The sequence below is a fragment of the Lucilia sericata genome, unplaced genomic scaffold, assembly GCF_015586225.1.
Source record: "Lucilia sericata isolate MDLA Ls3-8-SP2 unplaced genomic scaffold, ASM1558622v1 Contig000483F_arrow, whole genome shotgun sequence".
Lineage (NCBI taxonomy): Eukaryota > Metazoa > Arthropoda > Insecta > Diptera > Calliphoridae > Lucilia > Lucilia sericata.
The window spans coordinates 224873-251473 of record NW_023994498.1 but is presented as its reverse complement, the minus strand read 5'-3'; the positions used below and the strand labels follow the sequence as shown (position 1 = coordinate 251473).

At 31.6% G+C, this 26601-nt stretch overlaps 1 protein-coding gene across 1 annotated transcript; it reads right to left on the bottom strand.

The window, feature by feature from the left end:
* Positions 1–281: 281 nt before the first annotated feature.
* Positions 282–26601, bottom strand: LOC119605425 (nuclear pore complex protein Nup154). The gene is made up of 16 exons (XM_037958525.1): positions 26328–26601; positions 26107–26266; positions 20169–20245; positions 19940–20096; positions 19541–19845; positions 19302–19474; positions 18510–19230; positions 18036–18366; positions 17110–17358; positions 16883–17044; positions 16422–16822; positions 15599–15744; positions 14978–15485; positions 14448–14914; positions 640–762; positions 282–566 (listed from the first exon to the last, which is right to left on the bottom strand). Exons 1-16 carry the CDS (start codon positions 26430–26432, stop codon positions 434–436), a joined length of 4218 nt encoding a protein of 1405 aa, XP_037814453.1. The 5' UTR covers positions 26433–26601; the 3' UTR covers positions 282–433.

Genomic DNA, 26601 nt, shown 5'->3' with positions numbered 1-26601 from the left:
TCAGCATTGAAACCATTCATACCAATCGTTTAGTATTCGTTGCTTTTGAGAGTATTCGTTGACATTTACAGAAGACAAGAAATACAAGCATAATTTTTGGTTACACTTATTTGTTTTGAATAGTGCCTGGTATTTGTGGTATGTATGTATGTATGTATGTATGTATGTATGTATGTATGTATGTATGTATGTATGTATGTATGTATGTATGTATGTATGTATGTATGTATGTATGTATGTATGTATGTATGTATGTATGTATGTATGTATGTATGTATGTATTAATAAGTGTTTAATTTGTTAAAATGTTGAATTATTTATTGGTATTGAAAACAAAAAAATATAAAGTATCCCTATCAACAAACGGTTATTAATATAAAAATAGAAGATTTTAAAAACTAAATCTTATTAATATAATAATTTACTTTGCAACTTATGTTAAGCTCCTTTGAAGGCGACATTGTAATTCCTTTAAAGATTGTTGCATTCTTTCAGTACCCGGTTTCTGATAGCACAAATTTAAACATACCGATACCATATCTTGAGCTTTTCCAATTATGCGACGTCTATTTTAATGATAGAATAAAAAACGAATATCAGTATTATTCATAGCTTGATAATGTAGTTATTGTTACTTACTTTGATCTGGACCATATTGCATGGGCATTATTTGCCAAAAGAGTAACCACTCGTATAGAAGATTGAACTAAATGCCATTCGTTACCTTCATTTGCCCATATGCGTTCATTAATTGAAATCATCCTGAAACAAATGTAATTGCACGATAAAAATATTTTCTAAATCTTTTAAACATCACAAAAATTGTTAAATGTCTCTTATTATACCCTTTACTTTCGTGAGAAGGGTATAAGTTCCGTCATTCCGTTAGTAATTTCTATAATATAATTTTCCGACCCTATAAAGTACATATATTATAGACCCTTATAGATAGCGGAGTCAATTTAGCCATGTTCGATATCTACGAAATCCGAATCTTCAGACATGCATTCCAAAAGTTTCCTATTTAAAATTACTAAAATTCGTCCATCAATAACGGAGATATAAGCAAAAATCACACCCTCTGAAAATTTCATTAAAAAAATGTTAGTGCATGCTTTGAATAAAAAACGTATGTATGTGTGGTTGTATGTTGATTTTATTACTTCGCGTATTTTGTTGGTTTTTTCTTTATTATTTTTTTGTATTTTCTTTCGTTTCGTGTTAAGGGTCCTTCAGACGATCACACTTTACGTACGACAAGTCAGATGAAAAAGTAAAATAAAATTCCATCCATATGACAAAAGAGATAATAAAAGTAGTATGACTTATATTTTTTGTCTTCACACGATTGGTATAAAACAATAACAAAGTAAGATGGAAACAGCGGTTTCGCTTTTTTGCGTGTGTTTACATAAAAATACATCCCTGATCTAATGCGATTTCAAAAAATGAAGAGAGCCATACGACTGTTAAATTTTCCATCCGTATTTTCTCTCAATGTGTGATGATTTCGTTACATATTGCGTTTAGACGATCCCATCCGTTCTCTTCTACACAAAATTTTGACAGATCATATTACTTGTGTACTCGTGTGAAGGGGGCTTTAGTAATTGTTGTATTTTTTGTTATTGATAAATTAAACTATTTAAAACACACTATAGTGAAGGCAATGGCGAATATTGAACTCATACTCGTTTTTATACAGTTAATCACAAGAAACATGGTTAAATAACAATAGGGTTTGTGGATTAGCGATCACGGGATATACTTTGTTCGTCCCGTCCATTGAGGATAAGGTTAGAACATGTATATTGGCAAAGAATGAACTTAATTTTCTAATATCTCATTCTTTTAGGAGAGTTGATCTTACCGTTATAAACAGAGAGGTCAAGGGTGAGCGTTTGCTCTCGGTGGCCTCAGTGTACATGCCTTATGAAGCTATAGAGCCGCCTGGTACTAGGCTGTGATGCAAACGCACATCACAGTCAATGGGGCAGTGCTGACATTAATAAAAGAGGTGAGTTAGTGTTTAATTTCACTACTGCATGGAATCTTATTATCTGTAACAGGGCAATATGCCAACGTTTAGGAATAAAGATAGGGAAACAGTCATTGATATTACCCTTACTAACCAAAAAGGGATCTTATCAGGGATTGGAAAGTACATACCGACTATTCGTTCTCTGACCATAGCCGGATTACTTTCATAGTGAATTTGAATAAATCCAAGCAGGAACCCTTTAGGGATCGTAGGAAAACCGACTGGTTAAAATTCTTCAACAGGGTCCGGTCAGGATTTTCGCAGATGGATATAAATGTTCTGCGGTCCCTTGAATTGGATAAGGTTGTAGACAACAAATTCACCAGTGTGTTAACGGAGAGCTATGAGCTATCCTGCCCGATGAAATTTCCGGGTAGGCATAAGCAACCTAAGTGGTGGACCAGGGAACTACGTGATCAAAGGTCGACGGTTAGAAGGTTGTTTAATAGGGCCAAGCTTACTAGACTTCCAAAAGAATGGAACAACTACAAAGTGAGTTTCAATATGTATAGGGGAGAGATCAAGAGAGCAAAACAGACATCATGGAGGAACTACTGTGAATCTGTTGGAAACGTAAATGAGATGTCTAGGTTCCGTAGAATTTTAGCCAAAGACCCCAAGGCCTTAGGTTACATTCAACGTGAAGACAACTCGTGGACGGAGTCCAGCTCAGAGACACTCTCTTTGCTTATGGAAACTCACTTCCCAGGTTGTGCTGACATAGATGATAGGGACCTGGTGCTTCTAGTTATTCATCTGCTCATATTGATGAAATAGTCACTAGGGACAAATTGGGCTAGGCGGTGAAAACCTTTGACCCATTTAAATCACCGGGTCCGGATGGCGTTTTTCCGGCCATGCTCTGTAATATTCCTGAAGACGCATTGGCAGTTCTAGCTGACATTTTCAAGAGCTGTCTCCTCACGGGATACCTTCCAAGAAGGTGGAGAGAGGTTAGGGTAATCTTTATTCCTAAGGCCGGTAGGGCATGCCACTCGAAACCTAAGGATTTCAGGCCTATCAGCCTATCGTCTTTTATACTGAAGACCTTAGAACGTCTGATAGATCTTTATCTCAGGAGCAATATAGATACGCGTCTTATTAGCAACGCTAAACATGCCTACCTAAAGGGTAAGTCGGTTGTGAGTGCGTTACATGAGGTAGTTGGTTGTATTGAGCGCGGCTTAGAGCATAGGGAATATACTTTAGCCGCGTTTTTGGACATAGAGGCGCCTTTAACAACATTAGAACAGAGGCCATCAGAGAGTCGTTAGTCGTACTAGGAGTTCAGGATTTCCTAGTGAGTTGGATAGTATCGATGCTTGATAGCAGAATTATTAACTCAACCTTAGGGGATGATAGGATTCGCAAACGAGTTACCAGGGGTACACCCCAAGGAGGAGTGTTATCTCCCCTACTATGGTTACTTTAGTTGAGAGTTTTAACTTGCCAAAAATAAACGGCGTTGAACTGACTTTATCGGAAGGAGCCAAGTATCTAGGGACCTTCCTTGACCGCAAATTGTCTTGGAAGAAGAATATACAGGAACGGCTTAAAAAGGGTCTCAATGCCTATTACACGTGCAGAAACTCTATTGGTAAGAATTGGGGTTTGCGACCAGACATGGTAAATTGGATTTACACGTCGGTAGTAAGGCCCATTATTACCTATGGTTGTACTGTGTGGTGAGTAGGGATGAGGAAAAGCAGCTATAGATTAATACACAGTAAGGCTCAAAGATGTGCTTCTATCGGCATTACAAGTGCCAGGGGTAGTACACCGCAAGCGGCATTGGATATTATTCTGAATCTGCTCCCAATTGAGAAATATGTTGAGAGTGTAGCGACTAGGAACTTACTCAGACTGTTTGAATCAGCTCTAGTAACACCAAAGCGGGTAGGCCACACTTGAATACTGTACGAGGTAGGTCTAACAGGAATTTAGGGAAGTACGGAGGGTATTTCTGATCATTTGGTTACGACCCTGGACTTCGGAGTAACAAAATAGTGATTCCTAGTAGGGATGAGTGGGAAGGATCCGAAGTACTGTTTGAGGGGTGTGCAGTTTTCACTGACGGATCCAAGATGGACTCTGGCACAGGTGCCGGGGTTTAAATAAAAATGTCTATAACACCCATAATTCTCTTCGTGCTAGTATAGCACGAAAATCGACATATACTTGTTTTATAGAAACATAAATCTTTTATGAGGATCGGTTTATAACCCCCTTCAGAAAATTACTATAACGCACATAACTCGCTTCAATCTGCCAGTAAAGCAACAAAATTTTTTTTAAATTAAATTATTATTATTATTATTATTATTTATTAGTATTATTAATACTTTTAAGTTACAATTTTGGTTACAATTTGATTACATAATCATTAAATTAATTTTAGCTCTATAAAAGTACATTTGTATTATTTTTAACAAAATTTACACATTCTTTCCTAAATACATATTCATTTCTTTCTTTTTTTATATATGTTGGCATGGAGTTATATAGTTTAAGTCCTTTATAGAATAACGATAGCTGCGCAGTTGTGTTATGTGCTGGCCGTAGTCTGAAGTCTTCTGCATTTCTCAGTCTATATGGTTGTATATCACCTACATAATTTAATTGTTCGCATAGATATCCTGGTGCTTTTCCGCTCTTCATTTTTTGTATAAATAGTATTGTATTTAACTCTAGTCTTTGCTTGATATTCATCCAGTTTAGTATATTTAGCATTAGTTGTATTGATGTATATCTGTTACATTTAAGTATTATTCTCATAGCCTTGTTTTGAAATTTTTGTAATCTTTCTAATTGTGTTGTTTTACAGCATGTATATATGATTGTGGAACCGTACTCGAAATGTGGTTTTACTATTGTATTATAAACATTAATTGATGTCATTGTTGATATATTCTTTCTTATTCGTTTGAAAAAACCGACTTTTTTTGGCAATTTTTTTACATATATAATCTATGTGATCTTTAAAGCTTAGTTCCTTATCAATTATAAAACCGAGATATTTAATTTGATTTACTTTTTCTATTATATTATTATTTATTGTAAATATTGCACTGTTTGTAATGTTAATTTCCATTATTTTAGTTTTATTTTCATTTAATTTTAGTTTATTCATTTTCAACCAGTTATTGATATTGTTCATATCGTGCTCTAAATTATCTTTACAATTGTTATCATTCTCGTCCTCAGCAAATATTAATGTATCGTCCGCATATAAAATAATTTCACTTTTTTCAAAACATTTGGCATATCATTTATATATATAATGAATAACAATGCACCCAGGATTGATCCCTGTGGAACACCGTAATCATTTATACTTGAATTAGATTTTATATTGTTAATTTTAGTGTATTGAATTCTATTAGTTAAATACGAATTAAACCATTTTAGTTCATTATTTTGTATTCCGTACATGTACATCTTTTTTAATAATATTTTGCGGTCTATTGTTTCGAATGCTCTCTTAAAGTCCAGAAATATTGCCATTATTTTATTATTTTTCTTTTTATTTTTCCATCTGTTTACTACATAGTTCACTGTAGTTTCACACGAATATTTATTTCGAAATCCCGATTGATATTTAGATAAAATTGAATTTTCCTCTAGATATATTTCGAGTTGTTCTTTTACTACTTTTTCAAGAATTTTTTCACATGTTTTTAATGAGTTTATCGGTCTAAATTCTTCACAATTTCTCGTGTTTTTTACTTTTTCTATTGGTGTTATTATGGTTTCTTTCCAATTTGTTGGAAATTCTCCACTTTCCAGTGATTTATTAATTATATTGACTAAAATCTCACCCACTAAGCTCCAATTGTCTAGAATGATTTTATTTGATATCTTGTTAAAATCTTGTTTTTTATTCATTTTACTTATTATATGTCTTAGTTCTATATTATTTATTGCACGGAATTTAAAATTAGTTATTACTGGTTGTATACTATTTGAATATTGCACATTTTCAATGGAATCTCTTATCTCTCTTATACTATTTATAAAGTATTTGTTAAATTCGTCAGCTATTTGTTTATTTTCCTTATATTCTATTTGATTAAATATCACAGATTTTATCACAGTTTGGTTTTTTCTAAGCACTAAGTTTTTTATTTGGTTCCACATTTGTTTTTGATCTTTCGCATTGGTTATTTTGTTATTTATGTATTTCTTCTTTTCATTTTGTACTTTTGTTTTGTATAAGTTTCTACTCGATATATAGATTGACCACGCTTCATTCGTATTTTGAAATTTGGCTAATTCATGTTTTCTTATTTTATCTATTTTTAATCTTTTTAGTTCTGAGTTAAACCAATTATTGATGTTACTTCGTTGTGTTATTGTTTTTCTATACGTAAATTTGTTCACTGTTTCATCAAAACATTTATCTAAATTCGATGCTATTTCATTTATGTCATCACTTAGATTTGGAGCTATTATTTCACTTAAATAACTATAAAATAAGTTTTTTTATAATTAAATATTTCTTTGGTTTCATTATGTGTTTCTTTGTCATATTTGGTTTTTATATTAACAACTAATGTTTCGTGGTCCGCTATATTATTATTAGCACTGTTTTCTATAGACACATTTTCACTATTTGTTAGGACATAGTCTATTAAAGTATTGGATCTATTTGTTACACGAGTATAGTTATTTACTATTTGATTCAGACCATTATCATTTATTATGTTCTCTATCTTGATTTTGTAAAAACTGTTCTGTAACCAGTCAATATTAAAATCTCCACTAATTATAATATCACAGTTAATATCACATATCACTTCGAGTATATCGTTGAAAATTGTACAAAATTCCGCCTCGCTACAACTAGGTGATCTATATACCGCACCAATAACAATGTTTGTATTGTAGAGTTCAGCTTTGCATAAAAGTATCCAATATTTAGAGTCTTCGTTTTTTTCCATTATTTTATTTATTCTCCATTCTTTTTTAAAATAAATTATTACACCTCCAGTTCTTCGAGAGTTAGACAGTGATATTAAATGTTCGTATTTGGGTAATATAATTTCACTACTTTCATGTTCGCTAGTAAAATGTGTCTCGGATAAAATTATGAAGTCAAAATTTCCACTTTCAGCCATTATTTCAATCAAATTAAAATTATTTATTAATCCTTGCACATTTGTGTAAGCACCACGAATATACTTTAATTGTTACTCATAGAGGCCTAGGTTTTTTTTCTTTATTTTCAATTTGTTTTGGTATACCGGACACTCTTTATTATTCGTTTGATGATTGTCATCTAACCCCATATTTAATCTGTTGTTCATTCTAATACAATTAATACATTTATTTATTTGTTCTTTGTCACATTCTTTTGTTTTATGGCAACCATGGCATTTTAAGCAACATTCTTGATTTTTACAATCTCTGGCTTTATGATTATATCCTCTACATTTCATGCATTGTATTATATCAGTTCCATCGAATACTCTACATCTTTCCCAACCTATGTTTATTTTCTGCTCCGAAATTAGTTTATAATACGTATCATTGTCCACGATTACTTTTATAGTATAAATTTTTCTTTTATCATTAATTTTATATTCGTATTTTTGTATTAATTTTAATTCACCATTTATTATAGGATTTTGTTTTTTAATTTTTTCTATTATTTCATCTTCCGTATAGTCAAAACTTATGTCCGTTATTTTTAGTATTAAATTTCTTGGACTGGGCACCTTAATATCATAATTTTCATTTAGTTTAATTTGAATTGCATTTTTTTATTTTTTCTCTTTCTTCATTATTTTCGCTTTGTATTATTACTGTCCCATTTTTTCTGTTTTCTATTTTTGTTATTTTTAAATTCACTGGATCAACCTTTTTATTTAATTCTTCTTTTGTTTTTTCAGCATCCTGTCTTTCTTTAGGTTTAACAATTAGAGGCACTTGTTTATTTTGATCTGGTATCACTGCATTTTTTATTGTCTCTGCATATGACATTTTGTTTTGTTTTTCGTTTGGGCAAATTGATTTTTAACGCCGTTTACATATTGCAAATACACTTGTTGCTTTTGAGATATTTCACAACAAACAGTTTCAATTGCATTGTCAATAACTGTGATTGCTATAGCAATTGTTTTCCTCTTTTGGGATGAAGACTGATGATGATGATGGGGCTGCTGGCAGAGTATTACCTGCGTTGGGTGATGATACTGCCTGCACTCAGGACAACTCATTGAAAAGGCCTAGATTTGATGTTCAATCTACACCAACTACTGTCGACGTTTCGGGTATTTTCCCATCCACAAGTCGCCTTGGTCAGCAAAATAGATTTGCTATTCTCGCTGATCTTGATATTGAAAGTGTCAACAATGGCAACATCAACGACAACAACGGCAAGATTATGGGGCGCCAAAATTCGACAACTGACAAATCTGCCAAACGGACTGGCGGGCATTCTGCTTTAACATTCTGCCCCCCAATTTTCCTTTACAACGTCAATATTCAACATCTCTGTGAGCAGTTAGAGTCTAAAACACCTAAGATAAATTTTAAGGTGAAAAATGTGAATAAACACAAAAGTAAATTATATTTGTCTGACGCAACAGTTCACACCGAAATGATGACTTTATTGAGGGATAGGAAAATAAACTCATACTCTTTCACACCCAAAGAGTTTAAACAGGTATCGTTAGTTCTCCGTGGGCTATATTTTGGTACTGAAACTGAGGATATAAGAGCAGCATTAGATAAGGTAGTACCTAATGTAATATCTAAGGTTTCAAAATTTACAACTACATTTTCTAAGAAAAAGAACATTGATACGGGTCTGTTTCTGGTCACTCTAGCTCCAGGAAAGAAATTAAGTGATGTTGCTAACATGAAATATTTGTTAAACCAAACAATAACATGGGAAAAACCAAAAAGGAAAAACCAGGAAATACAATGCCATAGATGTCAACAATGGGGCCATATTTCTAAGAATTGTAACTCCATTTTTAAATTTTTAAATGTGTTAAATGTTGTCATTCACACCTCCCCGGGGACTGCCCCCAGAACAGTGATGACAACTCTGTTCCCAGCTGCGTAAACTGTGGAGAAACTGGTCATCCAGCAAATTGGCGAGGATGTCCTCAATATAAAAAATATTTAGCTAATAAAACGGAACGAATGTCGAAATCCCGTAACATTAAAGCGGCTGCCACGAATAATGTCAACGGAATCTTGAACTCCTCCCTGAGAAAACCGGGTGAATCTTTTGCTAGTCTTTTTTATTCAAAGCCGACCCAACAGAGGAATGTTCCTGCCGTAATTGATCAGTTTATTAAACTTGCTTCCACTTTTTTGGAACCGGACGAATTAACATTAGAGGAGGAAATAAATAAGTTCCTTACAGAATATAAACAAATGTCAAAGACAGAGGCAAAGACTAATTTTTTGCGTCTACTCAATAAAGTAAGGAATATTTATGGTCCATAATCCCATTAATATTATTTCATTCAACGTCAGATCTCTCGTCGATATAAGTCGAAGAATTGAACTACAGAAAATCCTTTCTAAAAGCAACATTGACATAGGTTTCATACAAGAATGTCACCTGAGGAAAAATACAAATATATCCCTATATGGCTACGATTTTATATATGATTGCTCACCAATTGGAGTGGCGGTTGTAATCAAAAATACAATTTCGTACAATAAAATCAACATTGACAACGTCGGTTTTCCAAGCATTTTTATTCAAATTGACTTCAAACGCAACAACATTAATAGAAAACTACTACTTGGGTCCATTTACATACCCTGTAATTTCTCTACCGATAGTTTATATGCTGATTTGGACAAAATCCTAGATGCTGCCAATAGTTTTGATGACTTTGTGCTTGGCGGCGATTTGAATGCGAAAAATCCTGTATGGGGAGATTTGGTTGACAACTGTAACGGCAAAACCCTTCAGAATTGGCTCATGGACCATAGTTTGGAAGTCAATCGAGTGTGCGATATTAATCCGAGCTACCCTAACGGCCTTTCTTTCCTGGACCATTTTCTAATAAGCCCTAATTTGCACAATGGTCCCAACTATAAAGTTTCTACGCTTTCAACGTTTTCCGATCACTTTCCAGTCAAACTGGAAATCAAATTGGATTCTACAGAGCTGTTACTACGTAGTCCTCGTTATTTCACTTCATATAAGAACACCAATTGGAACCAGTTTCGTCGTGATATGGTAATTGCCACTTACAGTATGCTTCCAGCTGAAAATGTTAATATAAAAAATGATGAGTTGGATGATCTAATAAATGATTTTAATACTAATCTCAAATCAGTACATGATATCCACTCGGAAAAAATTGAATATAAAGGCAATAAAACTCCATTATCTGATTCTGTCAAGAAAATGTTCACTACGAAACATAAATGGCAAAGAGATTTGAAGAGAATTTTTCACAGAACAGGTAACAGACAAAGTTACGAGTACAACATCCTCTCCAAACAAATCCAGCTTTTAAAGGTGATTATTAAGGAAGCAGTAAACATAGAACAGGCTAGAATATTTAATAAGAGATTGGAAAAAATAAAACCTGCTCCCTCTGCATTTAAGGAAATCTTCCAAATTGTGGGAAAGAAGAAGAATTCACCATTTTGCAATCAAATTTCTCATGATCATAGGACAATCACGAATGACAATGAAATTGCAGAGGTATTTCAGGAGCACTACTCGTCAGTCTTTCGTGAAAAAATACCTGAAATCCCTCATGAATATATAACGGAACGAGTTTCATCTGGTCTGAATCCTATTTCCCAACATATTTACTCATTTGATGATGAATTTAATTCGTTGGATAACAGTGATTTATATCACTTTACAAATGTCAATTCAATTAAGGAAATTGTTAAGAAAATAAACAACAAAAAGTCTTCTGGATTAGATGGAATCTCGAACTTTCTAATCAAAAAGCTTCCTGACTTAACGCTAAAATTCCTTGTCATAATATTTAATAACTGCCTTAATAATTGCTACTTCCCGTCCGCATGGAAAACTGCAAAAATAATACCTATCAGAAAAAAGGATAATAGTGACAGACCTGAAAATTTTCGTCCAATATCATTGCTATCGAATCTTGGCAAAGTTTTCGAACATGTTTTGAAAGAGAAGCTTGAAAAAGACTTCATAGTTGAGCCGATTTCTCCATTTCAATTTGGCTTCAAACGGTTTCATTCTACCCAACATGCACTTTTGAAATTCTCAGACGATGTTGTGAAAAATTTAAGAGGAAAGTCTTGTACAGTCGCAATATCTTTGGATATTGAAAAAGCATTTGACTCTGCGTGGCATCTGGGAATTTTATACAAATTATTAGAACTTGGAATTGATCCATTTTTGTTGAAAATTTTTCAAAGTTACTTTATCAACCGCATATTTTGTGTTCAGATCAACGATTCTATTTCCACTGCTGGATCGGTTAAGAGTGGTGTGCCGCAGGGAAGTGTACTTGCCCCATTGCTTTTTAATCTCTTCTTAAACGATTTTCCGCACATAACGGAAAACTCTAAGGCAATTCTCTACGCAGATGACTGCATGATATACGCCCACGATGTGTCGCCAATCCGTGCATTGAACTTTGCTGCCGTTCATCTTAGATTGATAGACGATTATTATAAAAAATGGGGTATAAAGATCAACGCTGCAAAATCTGAAGCGATCTGTATAAGAAATGCATCTGGTAAATGCGCAAGATATGTTGTACCCGAAAGTAAAAAGCTTGACCTGAACTTGGATGGCGTTGACATTCCTTTTAAATCTTCAATAAAGTATCTTGGTGTCCATTTTAATAAACTCTTTAAATTTAATAATCATGGACGAATTATCCTCTCAAAGTGCAAACGTATATCAGGCATGTTCTCTGGACTGTTTAACAGTAAATACCTACCCCGGGAGACGAAACTTCTTCTATACAAGGTCGCAATTAGATCGGCTTTATCCTACGCATTCCCAATCTGGTTCACTATTTCTCCAATAGTGGCCAAGGAATTGGAGATCTTCGAGAGGAGAATCCTAAGAAATTGTATTGGGAAACATTTTGAGAGTTTCGCGAAACGTTTTTCCAATACTTATATATATGAAAATGCAAACGTGATCCCTTTTAACAGATACGTATTGGCACTTCAGAGAAGATTTGTTGAAAAACTTGAATTTCATGACAACTCATTGATGAATCTGATATTTGAATCAGAGAAGGATACGAAATGGATTGACTTCCCGTATTTATCTCCGATTGGTGTTTTGAATGAGCCCACCGGTAACGATACACCGCCTTTGACACTACTGGACTTTTACGCCAACACTGTGACGGGATCTCATAGGGGTTAGGTGCAATATTTATACTTTTGTTTTTAATATTATTATTATTATTTATGATTATTATTTATGATTATTACTTTTACTTTATATTGGAGATTTTGTCCACTTGTGGAATTCTATGTTTTCTTTAACATTCATTTGTTATACATAGTGCAATCGGCATTAATTGTTTATGGATGATTTTTAATCGAACACTCGTTTGATACTCAATGTAACATATCTGTGATACTCATTGTTCTGCTAGTATATTGAACGGCTGTTTTGTTTTGATTAGTTTTAAGTGTTGATTAGTTTTAATTTTGTTTATTTTGTTCAGACATTGCTCTGTTAGTTAACGTTTATGCCGGGAGCAAGCATTTTTCACTATTGTTATCTCAATGTTATTTAAAACATATTCCATTTCCTTTTTGCAAAGTTGCATTATCCTCATATTTGTGCATTAGAACAAAACGTATATAGTTCTAAGAATTTTCATGTCACTAAGTTTAGTATTTAAACATTCGTTGTAAAAGAAAGAAAAGAAGACTCAATAAAACATTTTACTTACTTACTTACTTACTTGTTTTTCGTTTGTTTGTTTTATTACTTTTTTTATTTCATTGCACATCTTTGTATTTGTTTGTTCTATGCTATTACATATTTCTTTATTACTGTTTTCATTGTCTTTTATTGCTCCATAAAGTTTTTTAATTTCTTGTACATTTTATTCACAAGCTTTTTGAGTGTTATCAATAATTTTAAGTCTTTCTTCATATCTTTTTTCAATCGCCAGTAATAATTGCTTTATTTCATTTTCGTTGCTCTTTAATGATGATTCAAATTCCCTTTTATATTCCTTTAGGTTTTGTTTATTTATTCGTACCCCATCTTGTATTTCTCCCAGCACTAGATCCACATTTCTTATATATTGCATACAATCCTCGCAAATAAATCTAACAAAATTACTTGATTCTAGAACTCCGATCGAATATTGGTCTACACCAGAGCATTTTTTTGTACAATGATATATTTTATCGCAAACACCATTGCATCTTATTCCCGTCTCTCCCCTAATTACTGACTTGCACGTACTGCAATCAGTCATTTTTGGGTTATTTTTAAGATTATTTATCAATAAATTTTTATTTTAGAAAAACTTTATGTTCACTAATAGGATTAATGTTTTTAAGTGTTTTAATAGTCTTTTTTCTATTTTTTACACTGTTTATTATTTGTTTTTAATTATTTTATATAGAGCTGTTGATTTTTGCTTGTTATCGCTCTCTCTCTTTTATCGACATAACTCGCTTCAAACTGCCAGTAAAGCAACAAAATTCGACATAAACAAGTTTTATCGAAACTAAAATCTGTGTTAAATTTTAGGAAGATTGGTAAATAATTGACCCTACCCCCATATAAAGTCACATTCAGAAAATGACTAACGCTCATAACTTGCTTTAAAATGCCAGTATAGTATAGAAATTCGACATAAAAAACTTATGGGAAATAAAATCTCATCGCTGAATTTTTTCAGAATCAAGGAATAATTGACCCTACGACCCATATAAGGTCCCCTTTAAAAAATTACTATAAAAATGTTTCATAGATTTCTCTCTATAAGGATCGATCTAAAATTGGTAGGGTAAATTTTAGACCGATCCTATTCTTCAGAAAATACTTTTAAAAATGGCTTAAAATTCTACATAAACAAGTTTTATAGGAAATAAAATCTCTTCGTCCCCTCAAAAAATTACTTTAACACAAATAACTTTAGAACATGCAATTCAACAACATGCAACAGGTATTATTGAAACCAAAATATTTGAAAAATATTTTATATTTACCTCCTACTGAAAACCGTTCAATAAATAAAAATAATTCATACTACTATTTATACACGAAATTAAAGCTTAGAATAAATGAGTAACTTGTGATAACAAATGACAAAGGGATCGATCATATAGTATAGGAAATACATATATGTTATAGCATGTATTTTGATGGTGGTATATAACTCTTACTTGTTTTTTTAACGTTTGCTTGCGTAAAAAATGGCCCATTTTTTAGTTGTAAAGAACTCACCTCGAATAATATTCCATAAGTAATTCTACGTCGATATTCATGGCGACTAATTTGTCTGGTACAATACCTTCAGATAAACGCAACTGACATGCCTTTATTTCCAGTTCTCTTATAATGAAAGCAAGTGGAAAGCAGTGGCCCGATTCCCCAAATTCCTTGAAAAGTGTTTCAATTTTTGAAAACAATCGTGTACTTCTTTCTTGCATTGAACCTGTACCTTCGACTGATTTATTTATGATTTGACCCCATACAGATTCAATTAGCAAAGGATCGTTATGATGCGAACAGTTAAGAATAGTTAATTTGCACTCCCACAAATCAAATGGATCCGCAAAATTCTCGTACAACTGTGTAATATCATATAAAATTTTGTTTAAATTTTCAACAGCTTTATTAGCATCGTTATTAGTTGGTGCTAAAGCTGAAACAGCATCCAAGACAGTTTTTTGAACACGAGCAATTTCTAGCTGAAATTGTGAGATATAGATATATTCAAATATGTATTAACATTATTATATAATATAAATAACCTTATCCTCTAGTTCCTTGAGTAGGACACCGTTTGTTATAGAGTAACCAACTCCATCATTTCGCATGCACATTACTGCTCTAGCCAAATACTCAATTCTTTGTATTAATGGAATGCCATCACTCTGAGTAGATGCTAAATTATCTAGAATACGTGCAGCCTGTGCATGATGACCATTTTTTTCATAATACTTCCATAATAAATCGATTAAATTTAAATTATCTGGATTTCGTACAACATTTCTTCGTAGAAATTCGCCCAGAGTCTGTTCTGTTAACGATAGTAGCTCAGAAAGCATATCGTGCGCCATTAACCATTCATAGACACAGACATGTAAAATCGGATCTTTTATTTGTACAGACATACCAACAATTTTCATAATCTGGGCATTGACACTCAACTCTTGTTTATTGCATATTTGCTGAGAAAACTCTTGGTTTGCATTGGCATTACAAACAGATTGGTAGACATGATCCATCATCAGTTTTACTTCCTTATAACAATTTAGGCTAGAAATAAAAGGGTCATACATATAAATAATTTCACCGGAAGCGTTTGTTTTGATATTCTTAAGGGAATTTTGGGTTATACAAAAATATATATAAAATGTTGTATTAATTACCGTGCAGCATATGCAGCGTATCCTTCACGATCCTCTTCTGGTTCATCGCTCTGGTAAAAATGTATGCCAAATTCTTCAGGATCAATTTTGAAAGCACATGTAGATGTCAACTCTATAACACCTTCAAAAAAGCCACTGAGTACAAACTAAAAAAATCCAACATTTAGCCTAATTAAATAAATGTTATAACTTGAACAGAAAGGTTCTGAAATTATATGTTGCATAAAGCTTTTTATATTACATATCGCTTTTCCCAATAGTAATTGAAGTGCGTTTTATTGATTATTTTTTCGGTTTTTAAGAGGTTTATATTATATTATTTCTGGCTAAACGAAACAAAGTATTTTAAAAACAAAACATATCTTAACAAAAATTTAATATTCAATATATGTATATATGTATATGAATATATATATATTCATAATGTAATATAACAAAATAAAACAAGATTTATGTGAAACTCTTGTGATAAAATCAATAAGGTTAGGCCCAAGGTCGAACCTTAACCCTGAAACTATCAAAAAATCCTAACTCGAAATAAAAAACATTTTTAATAATATTGGCCATCTTTTCTGGCCAAAAGCTTCAGTGTGGGTCCGCTTAAATTTTGAATTTTATCGTATATTAAACTTTTTTAAGTTACAGAGATATTATCCAATTTCGAAGATAAGCCCCATTATAACCATGAGAATTAGGTGAACCTTCACATTCATTTATATAATTTTGTATAAAACGTTAATGTAAGTTTTTTGAAAACATTCAAATTAGACTTCAATTTTAAGATAATTATTTCAAAAAACTCTTTTCGTATGTGTCAAATTACCTGCTGACAAATATTTTGTAAAGGTAAATTCGGAGCTGCATCTTTGCATAGTTGTAGAGCTGTTCGTAACTTGTCCTGCTTTTCTTCAACAATGGTACAATTTTTAGAATTCATTAATATTTCCGTGGCCTTAAATGAGACAGCGTCCTCATGGCGGTATAAATTGGGACATTCGTCTCGCAGTTTTGAAGATATTGTGCTAACTGATGCGTTATCCTTTAAATAAGAATTTATTAAGGCCACAATCAAAAGTGCACACGACTCAGAACGAGATAAAATTAAATCCCGAAAAGTGCACGATAATAGAACTGATTGTTGCTCTTTTAATAATTGACTGGCTAAAACTTGGAATTGATGTTCGCATAAAATTTTCCACAGTGCTATAACTTCACAAGTATGCTCTAATAATAAAAAAATACAATTAGTATACATTATATAATATAGCGATCTGTATACATTACTTATAAAATAATTCAATGCAGTCAATGAACGCTTTTCTTCGGTTTGAGCTTGTTCTGCAGCATTCATTTGTGGGTCATTTGTATGCATATTTGTGCTATTTTGCATCAAAAGGCCATATCCATTAGAAAGTGTGTTTTGATTATTAAAAGCTCTCATTGTACCTTAAAAATGAAGTAAGTTTAACTGAAATTTCTATAAATATATATTTAACTAGTAATAAACTTACATGATAAATCATTAACGGAGTTTGCATCCAAAAAATTTTTGAGCGCATACAAATCTTCCAGAATAAATGTACAATCCGCCTGAGTTAATTTACTATTTAGATTCTCATCCACACAACGAATTTTCCATATAGGACGTAATAGACGTGCGACATATATATAAAGACCATCATGTTTAGAGGAATAAATAATTGCATTCATATCGTTAACTGGAGCAATACCAGATCCAATGAATGAATTTTGATTATAAACTAAAATAAAAGAAAATAAAAGTTAAAATAAAATATTTATTAAAACTCCATCTAAAAAAAAACTTTTTTTATTTTAAATTAAGAAACATTAAATACACAGAAAAAATTAATTTTAAAAAATTTTCAATTAATCAAAAGTTTTAAAAGGGTTCAATTCATTTTATATTTGATTCATAAAAATGTATAATCAAATACGTATTTAACAACAACAAAAATAGAAAAATATAAAAATTTTGTGTACGAAATCAATTATAAGTAGTAATCGAATATACAATTTTTGTTATAGGTTGAACTTCAAAAAATAAAATAATTGAAAACGAGGTTTTGGTAATTGAAATCGTTTTTCAGTTTTTTCTGTGTATGAACTCAGATTATTTAATAGTGAATAATCAAAATTACCTTCTGAATATAAAAATATACTATAAAGTACGTATATTTTTATGACCATATATTTTTAGATTTTTTCAATGTATTTAAATTCGTTTCTAATATAATTTTTTATATGCAAATTTTAGAGTTTTTGAGAAATTGTAAAAAAATAAAAATAGCCGTATTAATGAAAATAATTAATGTTTAATTATTTTTTCATTCGTTATTATGTGGCTCTTGTCCGAAAATTGATTTTGCTCTTATAAAGCTTAGCGTAGCTTAACAACGTTAACTAGTTTAATACATACTTGGACTTAGGGGATACTGCGTATGTTGTATGGGGCTTTGTATTGGTGTATTTTGAAGTGTACGATTTACTAAGCCACCGCTTCCAGTGTTTGGCATTGGTGTAGATATGAACATCTGTGGTGTGTTGCGTTGGTCCATGCCCATAGAGTTGTTTAGGTATGGACGCTGTCCTTGCAGACATCCCATCATTTGCATTTGATTAGAAAATGTTGGCTCTCCTCCATATAACAAAAACGCCTGCGCGGCCCACATTGCTAAATCGGTTCCACGATATTGTTCGGAACATGTTAAAAGCAAAGCTGTAGCACATGCTTCACGATCACCTTGAGCCTGAAGATTAGTAAAAGTATACGTTAAATGCAATATCAAGATTGACACTGGTTTTCATAAATCATTATTAAAGTTATACATTATTTATCATAATAAAAAACTATTGTTTCCTTTATGAATAACGAAGTGAATCTTTGTTTTACCTGAAAGAATGCTTTGACTGCATCATGGTGGGGTCCATGGCATGCTATAAGTAGTTGTTGCAAAATATCCACAGGTTTTAGAAGTGAAATAATGTGAGCTCCTTGATTAGTTAATAAAACTACTTTTTTAGGCTTTTGCGCTTTACGCAGTATTGATTGTAGTTGTGCTTTACACCGATCGGGCATCTCTGCTAAACTCCAGACAATACCATCCAATGGAATAACCGTTGTAGATTCAGTTAGATATGGACGATGTGGAAAAGGTGCTGAACTTATAGACCACAAAATATCCTGATCTTGTTGGGGCGTTGAAACCATTAGCAAGGTGCCTTCATTATAATGGGCGGAATGAACTTGTTTCGGTTTATTAATGGTTGTATTAGGAGTATATCCAGGCGGTAGCCTCACATGTAAAAGATATAAACCTTGTTGCCTTCTCTGTTCAGTTGCTGAACTATGTGGGGAAGTTTGAGTTGGCAATGGGCCCGTCGCGTTACCTACAGGTGTTGGTTTTGTAGGCGAATGTTGATTTATCGACATTTGCGTTTGGTTAAGAGGATTTTGATAATTATTAGAGTTTTGAAATCCTACTAACGGATTAGTTGCAAAAAATAAACGAACGCCACATTGAGTTATTGCTAATAAATGAAGATTTTGACAATCATCCGCAGATAATGGGCATATTGATTTAATATTCTTAAACACTGCTGGATCTACGGTTCTTAAATGTAGAAAAGTTTAAATTTTCATTAGTACATAGATGCATAACAAAGGATATATTAAAATACTTACTTAATTATGTTTCCAGCACTTTGAGAAATTTCATTCTGCGTTACTTTAGCTATCCGACGCATCGTGTTACAATCATGTCCCATTTCCCATGCCTCTATTGAACCTTTTTCGGTCAAGACATATAGCAATTGACGGCTACTATCTACTGCCAAACGAACAATTGGATCATTTTCCTAGTAGAGTACCAAAAGAAATAGGATATTAAAAACTAAAAACATTGTTATAGGAAATTTATTTACCGAAAATACTTTTAAAAAACTTGGAACAATGTACGAAACGATGCCCTGCGAATGATTTACTTTTTTACACCGTTTTCCGAACCAACTTGACTCTGCTTGATAAGATATTTCGTAAAGACAACCATCACGTCCTCCGAGAAAAATTCGACCATTATCACTTCCCATAACAACGTTTATCGAAACGTTATCTGTGCTTAATATGAAAATTGGTTTGTTCATTAACTGCATCTCTTCGAAAGTTGCCGTGCTCTGAATGTTGCGTGTTGGAGAAGATATAGTTTTCGTTGTGTCTCCAAAGGTAACGCCTATAAAAGTAAGTTTTTAGATTTACATTCAACAAAATATATGAAATGTTAACTTAATGAAAATCTGACAAAAAGTTATTAATTGAGGCATTACCTAAAACAATTATTTCAATTGGTGTAGTAAGAATTAAGAGATATTTAACATCATTGATAAAAACTCCAGGTTTTGGTTTGACCAAACCAACACTTATAATTAGATGACTTAATCCATCGTAATATGCAACATCACGAGACTGTTCATATGTCCAAATCTGAAATAAAAAATATACATATATTATACAGAATTACAAAGTAAAAATGTTAAATATATTCTGTTCACATACATATATTTCTGAATCAATAGTTAACCATGCTCTTCCTATCTCTGGAAAAAGCCCCATCATACAGTGACATTTGATATCTAAAATATAAATAAAATGTAAATCTTGATAAATTTCGAAAAAGGCATAAATATATAAATATATAAATAAATAAATTGAATATACAAGCATAAATAGGATAGGATAGATAGGATGCTACCATATTATTTTATCAAACAAGGTTTTACGGTCTTTCATTGATTAATTTTAAATTTGTTTTAAGTCCTTAAAACATTTTTGAATCTTACCAAAAAGTAATGGAAGTGAATCTTTACAAATGACATTTTCTAATTTGCAAATTAATATTTTCTGTTTTTGTAGTATTTATATTTAATATCGATACATATTGGAAATAGCATTATATGTATGTATATTGCTGATGTCATTGTTTCATAGATTTTTGGCAATTGAGACTCGTTTAGTAAAATTAATAGATAATTTTTTATTTATTGTTTTTTTATTAAATATAGAAGAAATAACAGAGATGGGGGTAGTGCACTAATTTTTAACTATCACTAATTATTAGTGGTAGTTCAAAATTATTCACTATTTTTATTTATGTTTAGTGATGAATTGAAAAATATAAGCCTCATTCAATAATAGTGGTAGTGATATTTAAAATTTTTAACTAAAAATATTTTAAAAATAGTTAAAATATTTGCTTTTACAGCCTAGTGAAATAATTTTTTCTACACTAAATTATTAGTTCAAAAAATATTCCTGCACTATTTTTTTTTTTTTTCAACAGAGAAATGTTTCACTCATTTGAAAGTTTAAGTTAATAGGACAGTCTGGAAATGATTTAAGTCAACCAAAAACTCATTGGACGAATATTATTAATGAGTAAACCGTTCATTATTTACAAAGGTTCCAAGCTTTTGCCTAAAAAACATCCAGTAACCACATCATTTTGGCAACTGGCAACGCAGATGACGTGGAAATCGAGGTACAAAATTAACCAATTAATTTAATACTCCGAGGAGAGTTCACCATTCCGCTAAAGAAAAAATCGTTATACTTGAGCAGAAGAAGGCAAAAGTTTTGGAATTTAGGTGTTTCAACCATTTCTTTTTAAAGCATGTTGTTGGGGTCTATCATAGTGCCATCGCTAACATAATCTGTATTTTCCATTTTAATAGATGTACCTTTTAAAAAATTGAATCATTTATTGTCTTACAAATTCTTTCATTTTCATAAAAAAAATAGTGCAAAGAAAATTATTGAATCCTTTTGTTAGTGACTGTTCAAATTTTTAACTATTTGAGTGTAGTGCTTTTTTCTACACTACCACTCAATTGAGTTACAGTTAAAAAAATAAAATTATCACTAAAAAATATTAGTGCTAAAAATATAAGCTTCACTACCACTAAGCTCCTGAAAATTAGTGAAAAATATATTTTTGGAAATAATATTTAGTGCTAGTTAAATATTAGAGCCCTGCATGAGTGACTCTATTTGTCACCCACAATGAGTAATCCACTGCATTGCACTCAACTCATTTTTTATTTTGAATATTATTTACAAAGAGTGTGTACATTTGATTTTAATAATTCAAATTTTTGTTTTACTCAATCATTGCGAGTATTTTTGTGTAAGTGTACGTCTACATTCAAATCGAGTAAGTTAACAACTTACGTATATTAAAAGAATACAAAATAAATATTTTGAATCGAGTGAATCGAGTTTTAAATGCCAAAAGAAAAATAATTTAAAAAGAAATATAATAAAAAAACATGATATCGCAAATTAATTTAAAAATGGACAACAATGAGGTATATCTAATTAATAAATACTAAACCGTATGATAAATGTTTAATTTATATTATATTTTATTGTAAATTGGAACAGAATTCTAGCGGCGCCGTTGATAGCCCAGCATCCGTTTCCAGTGTAACTAGCTTGTTGAGCCATGAGATAATAAAAACAAAAATAATTAACCAAGAATATAAATTAAGTAATAAAACTGGACGTAGTAACGTATGGAAAACATTTGGAATGATTATAAACGACTCAGGTGAAGAATTGTTAAATGTAGTCGCGTGTCGATTTTGCTTTAGCGTGTATAAACATAACAGTAGATCTACTACAAACTTGGTAAGACATAAATGCTACATCGCCACAAAAGATCGGGATAACGTACACAACGTTTTAGTGGATAGTGACACAAAAAGGAAAGCATTGTATGCATTTACCAAATGAATTATTGAAAACTGCAGACCTTTTACATTGGTGGAAGATTCCGGTCTTCATGAACTTGTTAGCTTCGTTTTGTCCATCGGTTCAAAATATGGTAAGCACGTCATTGTAAAATCATTACTTCCACACTCAACAACAGTAGGAAGAAATGTTTGTAAGCTTTACGATGTAGCATTTTCTGAGATAAAATCCGACATCACTAAAGTCAAGGACATTGGGTTCGTTCTAACCACCGATTTGTGGACGGACAGCTATTTACACAAATCATTTTTGGCAATAACAATGCATTATATAAAAGATACACAATTGAATAACGTTTTGTTGGGAATACGCAGCATGAATGGCGAAAAATGTACTAGTGAGTTGTATATACCATTATAAAATTTTAATGGCCACTGATTTTTTATCAATTATTCCGAAATCCTTTAGGTGATAACATATACTGCAAAGTTTGTAACATACTTAGCGAATTTGATTGTGTATTTACTGAAAATGTTACCGTCGTGACGGACAGAGGATCAAATATGGTTGCTGCTTTTCGCAGCGCTGCCCATATATTGTATTAACCATCTACTGAATAATGTTATTCAGAAATCCATAGATGCAGTCCCAGAAGTAAAATTTATTTGCGATGTAGCCACCAAGATAGTGAGGTACTTTAAAAAGACTGGGATAAATTCAAATATAACAAAGTCCTTAAAAAGCTTTTGTCCATCAAGATGGAATACTTTCTATTATATATTAAAAAGCAGTTGGGACGAAGTTGTTTTCATATTACAAGAAAGGCATGAAATCCATCGTATACAGAATATTGACTTAAGAAATATAACTGCTGTGTTGGATATAATTCAACCCTTTGAAGAAGCCTCGAAGATACTAGAGGGAGAGAAATATCCAACAATTCATTTGGTCTACATTTATGTAAACAGCCTTCAAAAGAAATGCGCTGAAAACAACGAGGATATAAGTATCGCCCAGGCTTTGAAAAGCAAGCTTAGGCACTACTTGGAAACTGTCGTTTTTTCTAATTTGTCCATCTGGCATCGAGTTGCACTATTCCTGTTCCCCCCTGCAAACAAATTGCTAAGTTTTTCTGAAGAAGATCGAAATCTTATAAAATTAAAATGTATCGAGTTGATACAAAGCCTAGTACAGAATTGTGAGCCTATAACAGAATATAACACAACAACTGTCAGTAGCCTCAATCTCATCGAAAAATTTAGAGCTGTTTTCAGACTTTATTCGATCATCTGATTTTCAAACCAACGAGGATTTAGTGGACTCAGAGTTGAGACGATACGAAAACACAGAAGTGTCCTTTTTTGATGATTTCGACACACTTAAGTGGTGGGATTCGCATAAGAACGAGTTCCCCTTTTTACACAAATTGAGCTGCCGAATCTTAGCAATACCAGCAAGTAGCGCACCTTCAGAACGGGGTTTCTCTTGTGCCCGCAACGTAATTTCTGAAAAAAGATGCTCCATTGCCTCAAATGATATTGCGGTAAATCAAATTATTTTCTTACACACGAATCAGAAAAAATACGCAGTTGCACAAGAAGAAGGTGCTCTCAGTGCTAATATATAATTATAAAAATCCTTATATTTCATATTTTTTCACTTTACAGTAGTTTTGTTTACATCTCTAAATAATATTCAAATATAATTATTACATGAGTTACATTAATAAAATATACATATATACATAACAATAATGCATTTTATTTGTAATCTCGATATAAAAATTCATAAGAACGGTAATTCGTTCAAAGAATTGCATTCTAATTAAAACACATAATAAATCCTTCTATGATTCGATTCATTCGCTGTTTTGCACTCGATTTGAAACACAAAAACACTCTCAATACTCATATCATACAATACTCTTTACATTCATGTATTTTACTTTATTTGAATTTTTTGTCATATACATTTTTGTTTTGAATAAATTATTATATTCATTCAAAAAACAATGAGTGAGTCAAAAACAGTACTTACAAAAAATTAAATGTTTTAAAATATTATTTAAGTCACTCATGCAGGGCTCTATTAAATATTGATTTAACTAATAATTTAGTGCACTACCCCCATCTCTGAGAAATAAGAAAAAATATTGGTCATACTTTTTATAAAATTTTCTTATTCTGAATGAAAATGGATTGGGATAAGAGTAATTTTTTTACTAAATTCATTCTAGCTATGAATTATTTTTTCTGTGAGTAGTAAAAGAACAACGGTAACCAATTATTCTTCGATATATTTATTATTTGCAATAATGCTAATTTATTTTAATAAATTTTTAAAATATAATTATCACACTGGATAAATATTTACGGTTATATAATCATAAGTATTAATATTTTTGCCAAAATTACTTTAATCTTAAAAAATTACAAAATGAAAATAATAAGATATATATGTATATATGTAAATGATCTGGGTCATATTTATTTTAATGAAAGTAGATTTCTTGGTTGCGGCTTCCCTCACTATATACAAACGTTTTTATATAAATTGTTTACTTACTTAATCCCAAAAGCAAGAAAATATTAATTATTTTATTTAATTAATTCTTGGTTAAGAGTTTAGCTTTTAACCGCTGTACAAAAGGACTTCGTTATTAGTATGCATAGTAATTAATTTTTGGAAATAATTCTCTGGAAATATTGGAGATATCGTAACGAAATTTCACATGGTTTCAAGTTGATTTTCAGCTGTAGGTGATCGTAGGCGCAATGAGCTCATGATGGTCACCTCAGGTATTACATCGAAAAAACTACCAATAATTTATTTATGATCCGAATGAGCTGAAATTTAAAACATAACCCCTTGAGAAGAACTACAAAAAATACATTTGTGGACATTTTCCTTTCCAGGGGCAGGACTAATAAGTGAAAATTGCTTGCAAATCATCGAAAAAGCATTTAAAATGTAGAAGTATGTATAGTATCATTGAAAACGTAATGACTTAGGGATTAAACTTTAGTAAATATATAATATAATGGACCTATTGTTAAAACACCACTTACAAAAAAGTTCAAAATCATTACACATATAGAGATTTTTTTAAATCCTAAATATAAAATTAAAATTAATTTAAAATTTGAACGGATAAAAATATTGGAACAAAATTTTGGACAAATATAGATCCCGTCTAAAAAAAAGATCGATGAATTTAAAAAATAAAAAAATTTAAACATAAATACATAAGGAGTAGAGATATTTTAAATTTATAATTGGATTCTTAGCGATAAAAAAATGTGATATCCTAAGTAACCAACTTATAATAGCTATCCACTGGCCCTTGAATTCTGTTTACTACGCGCGTTGACTGCAGATTCTTAATCACCAAGCTCAAATTTAGTTACACTGAAATTTTCAGGCTTTCATTTTATTCAATAACTGAGAGGGATATTCATATTAGCTTTTACACATATAGATGCAGATGTACACATGTATATATCTTTCTGACAATAAATGTTTTTCTGGCCATTAAGGCTTTCTTTGATTCTTATTAAATAAAAATATTGGAGAATATATTTTTTTAAAGTGGGCTTTCATTCAAAATCCTATTAGTCTTATTAATACCTTTCTAAAGCATTTATCGTTTTGTGTGATATGGAATGGAACACTATATATGTTACATGTGAGAGTTCAAAATCACAGCAATAAAAAACCGTCTCAATAGGTAAAAAAATTCACTTACGTTTAAAGTGCTCTAAAATTTCAGGAGGTATAGGAATTTTATTGACGGTTTGCAATTGGTTTAGCTGCTTATGACCCATAGACAAACTTGACAGTGTCTGGTAATCGTAATCATTAAGACCACTGGCCGTTGCCATTCCATGTTGATTTATGCCGGTCATCTTTGATATAAACAAATTTATAAATTTCAATTGGATTTAATAGAAAAAAATATGTATGTACCTCCAAAAGTCCTGGTGCACACAAATCTTTAGAATCATGTTTTTCCAACATGCTTCCGGCTACATCCAGTAAGTCGAGTTGACCACTCATTTGTGTTACATTCATTTTGTTAACTTATTTAGACAATTTGTTTTAACTTAATTACTTTATTTGTCTATTTCTTAAAATTGTACAGCAGAAATAATTTTTGTATTAATAAAATTACTAAACCTCCTTTAATTCTGTTTGCTACGCGCGTTTTTGACAATCGGTAAGCAGACTCCACCGCTGCAAT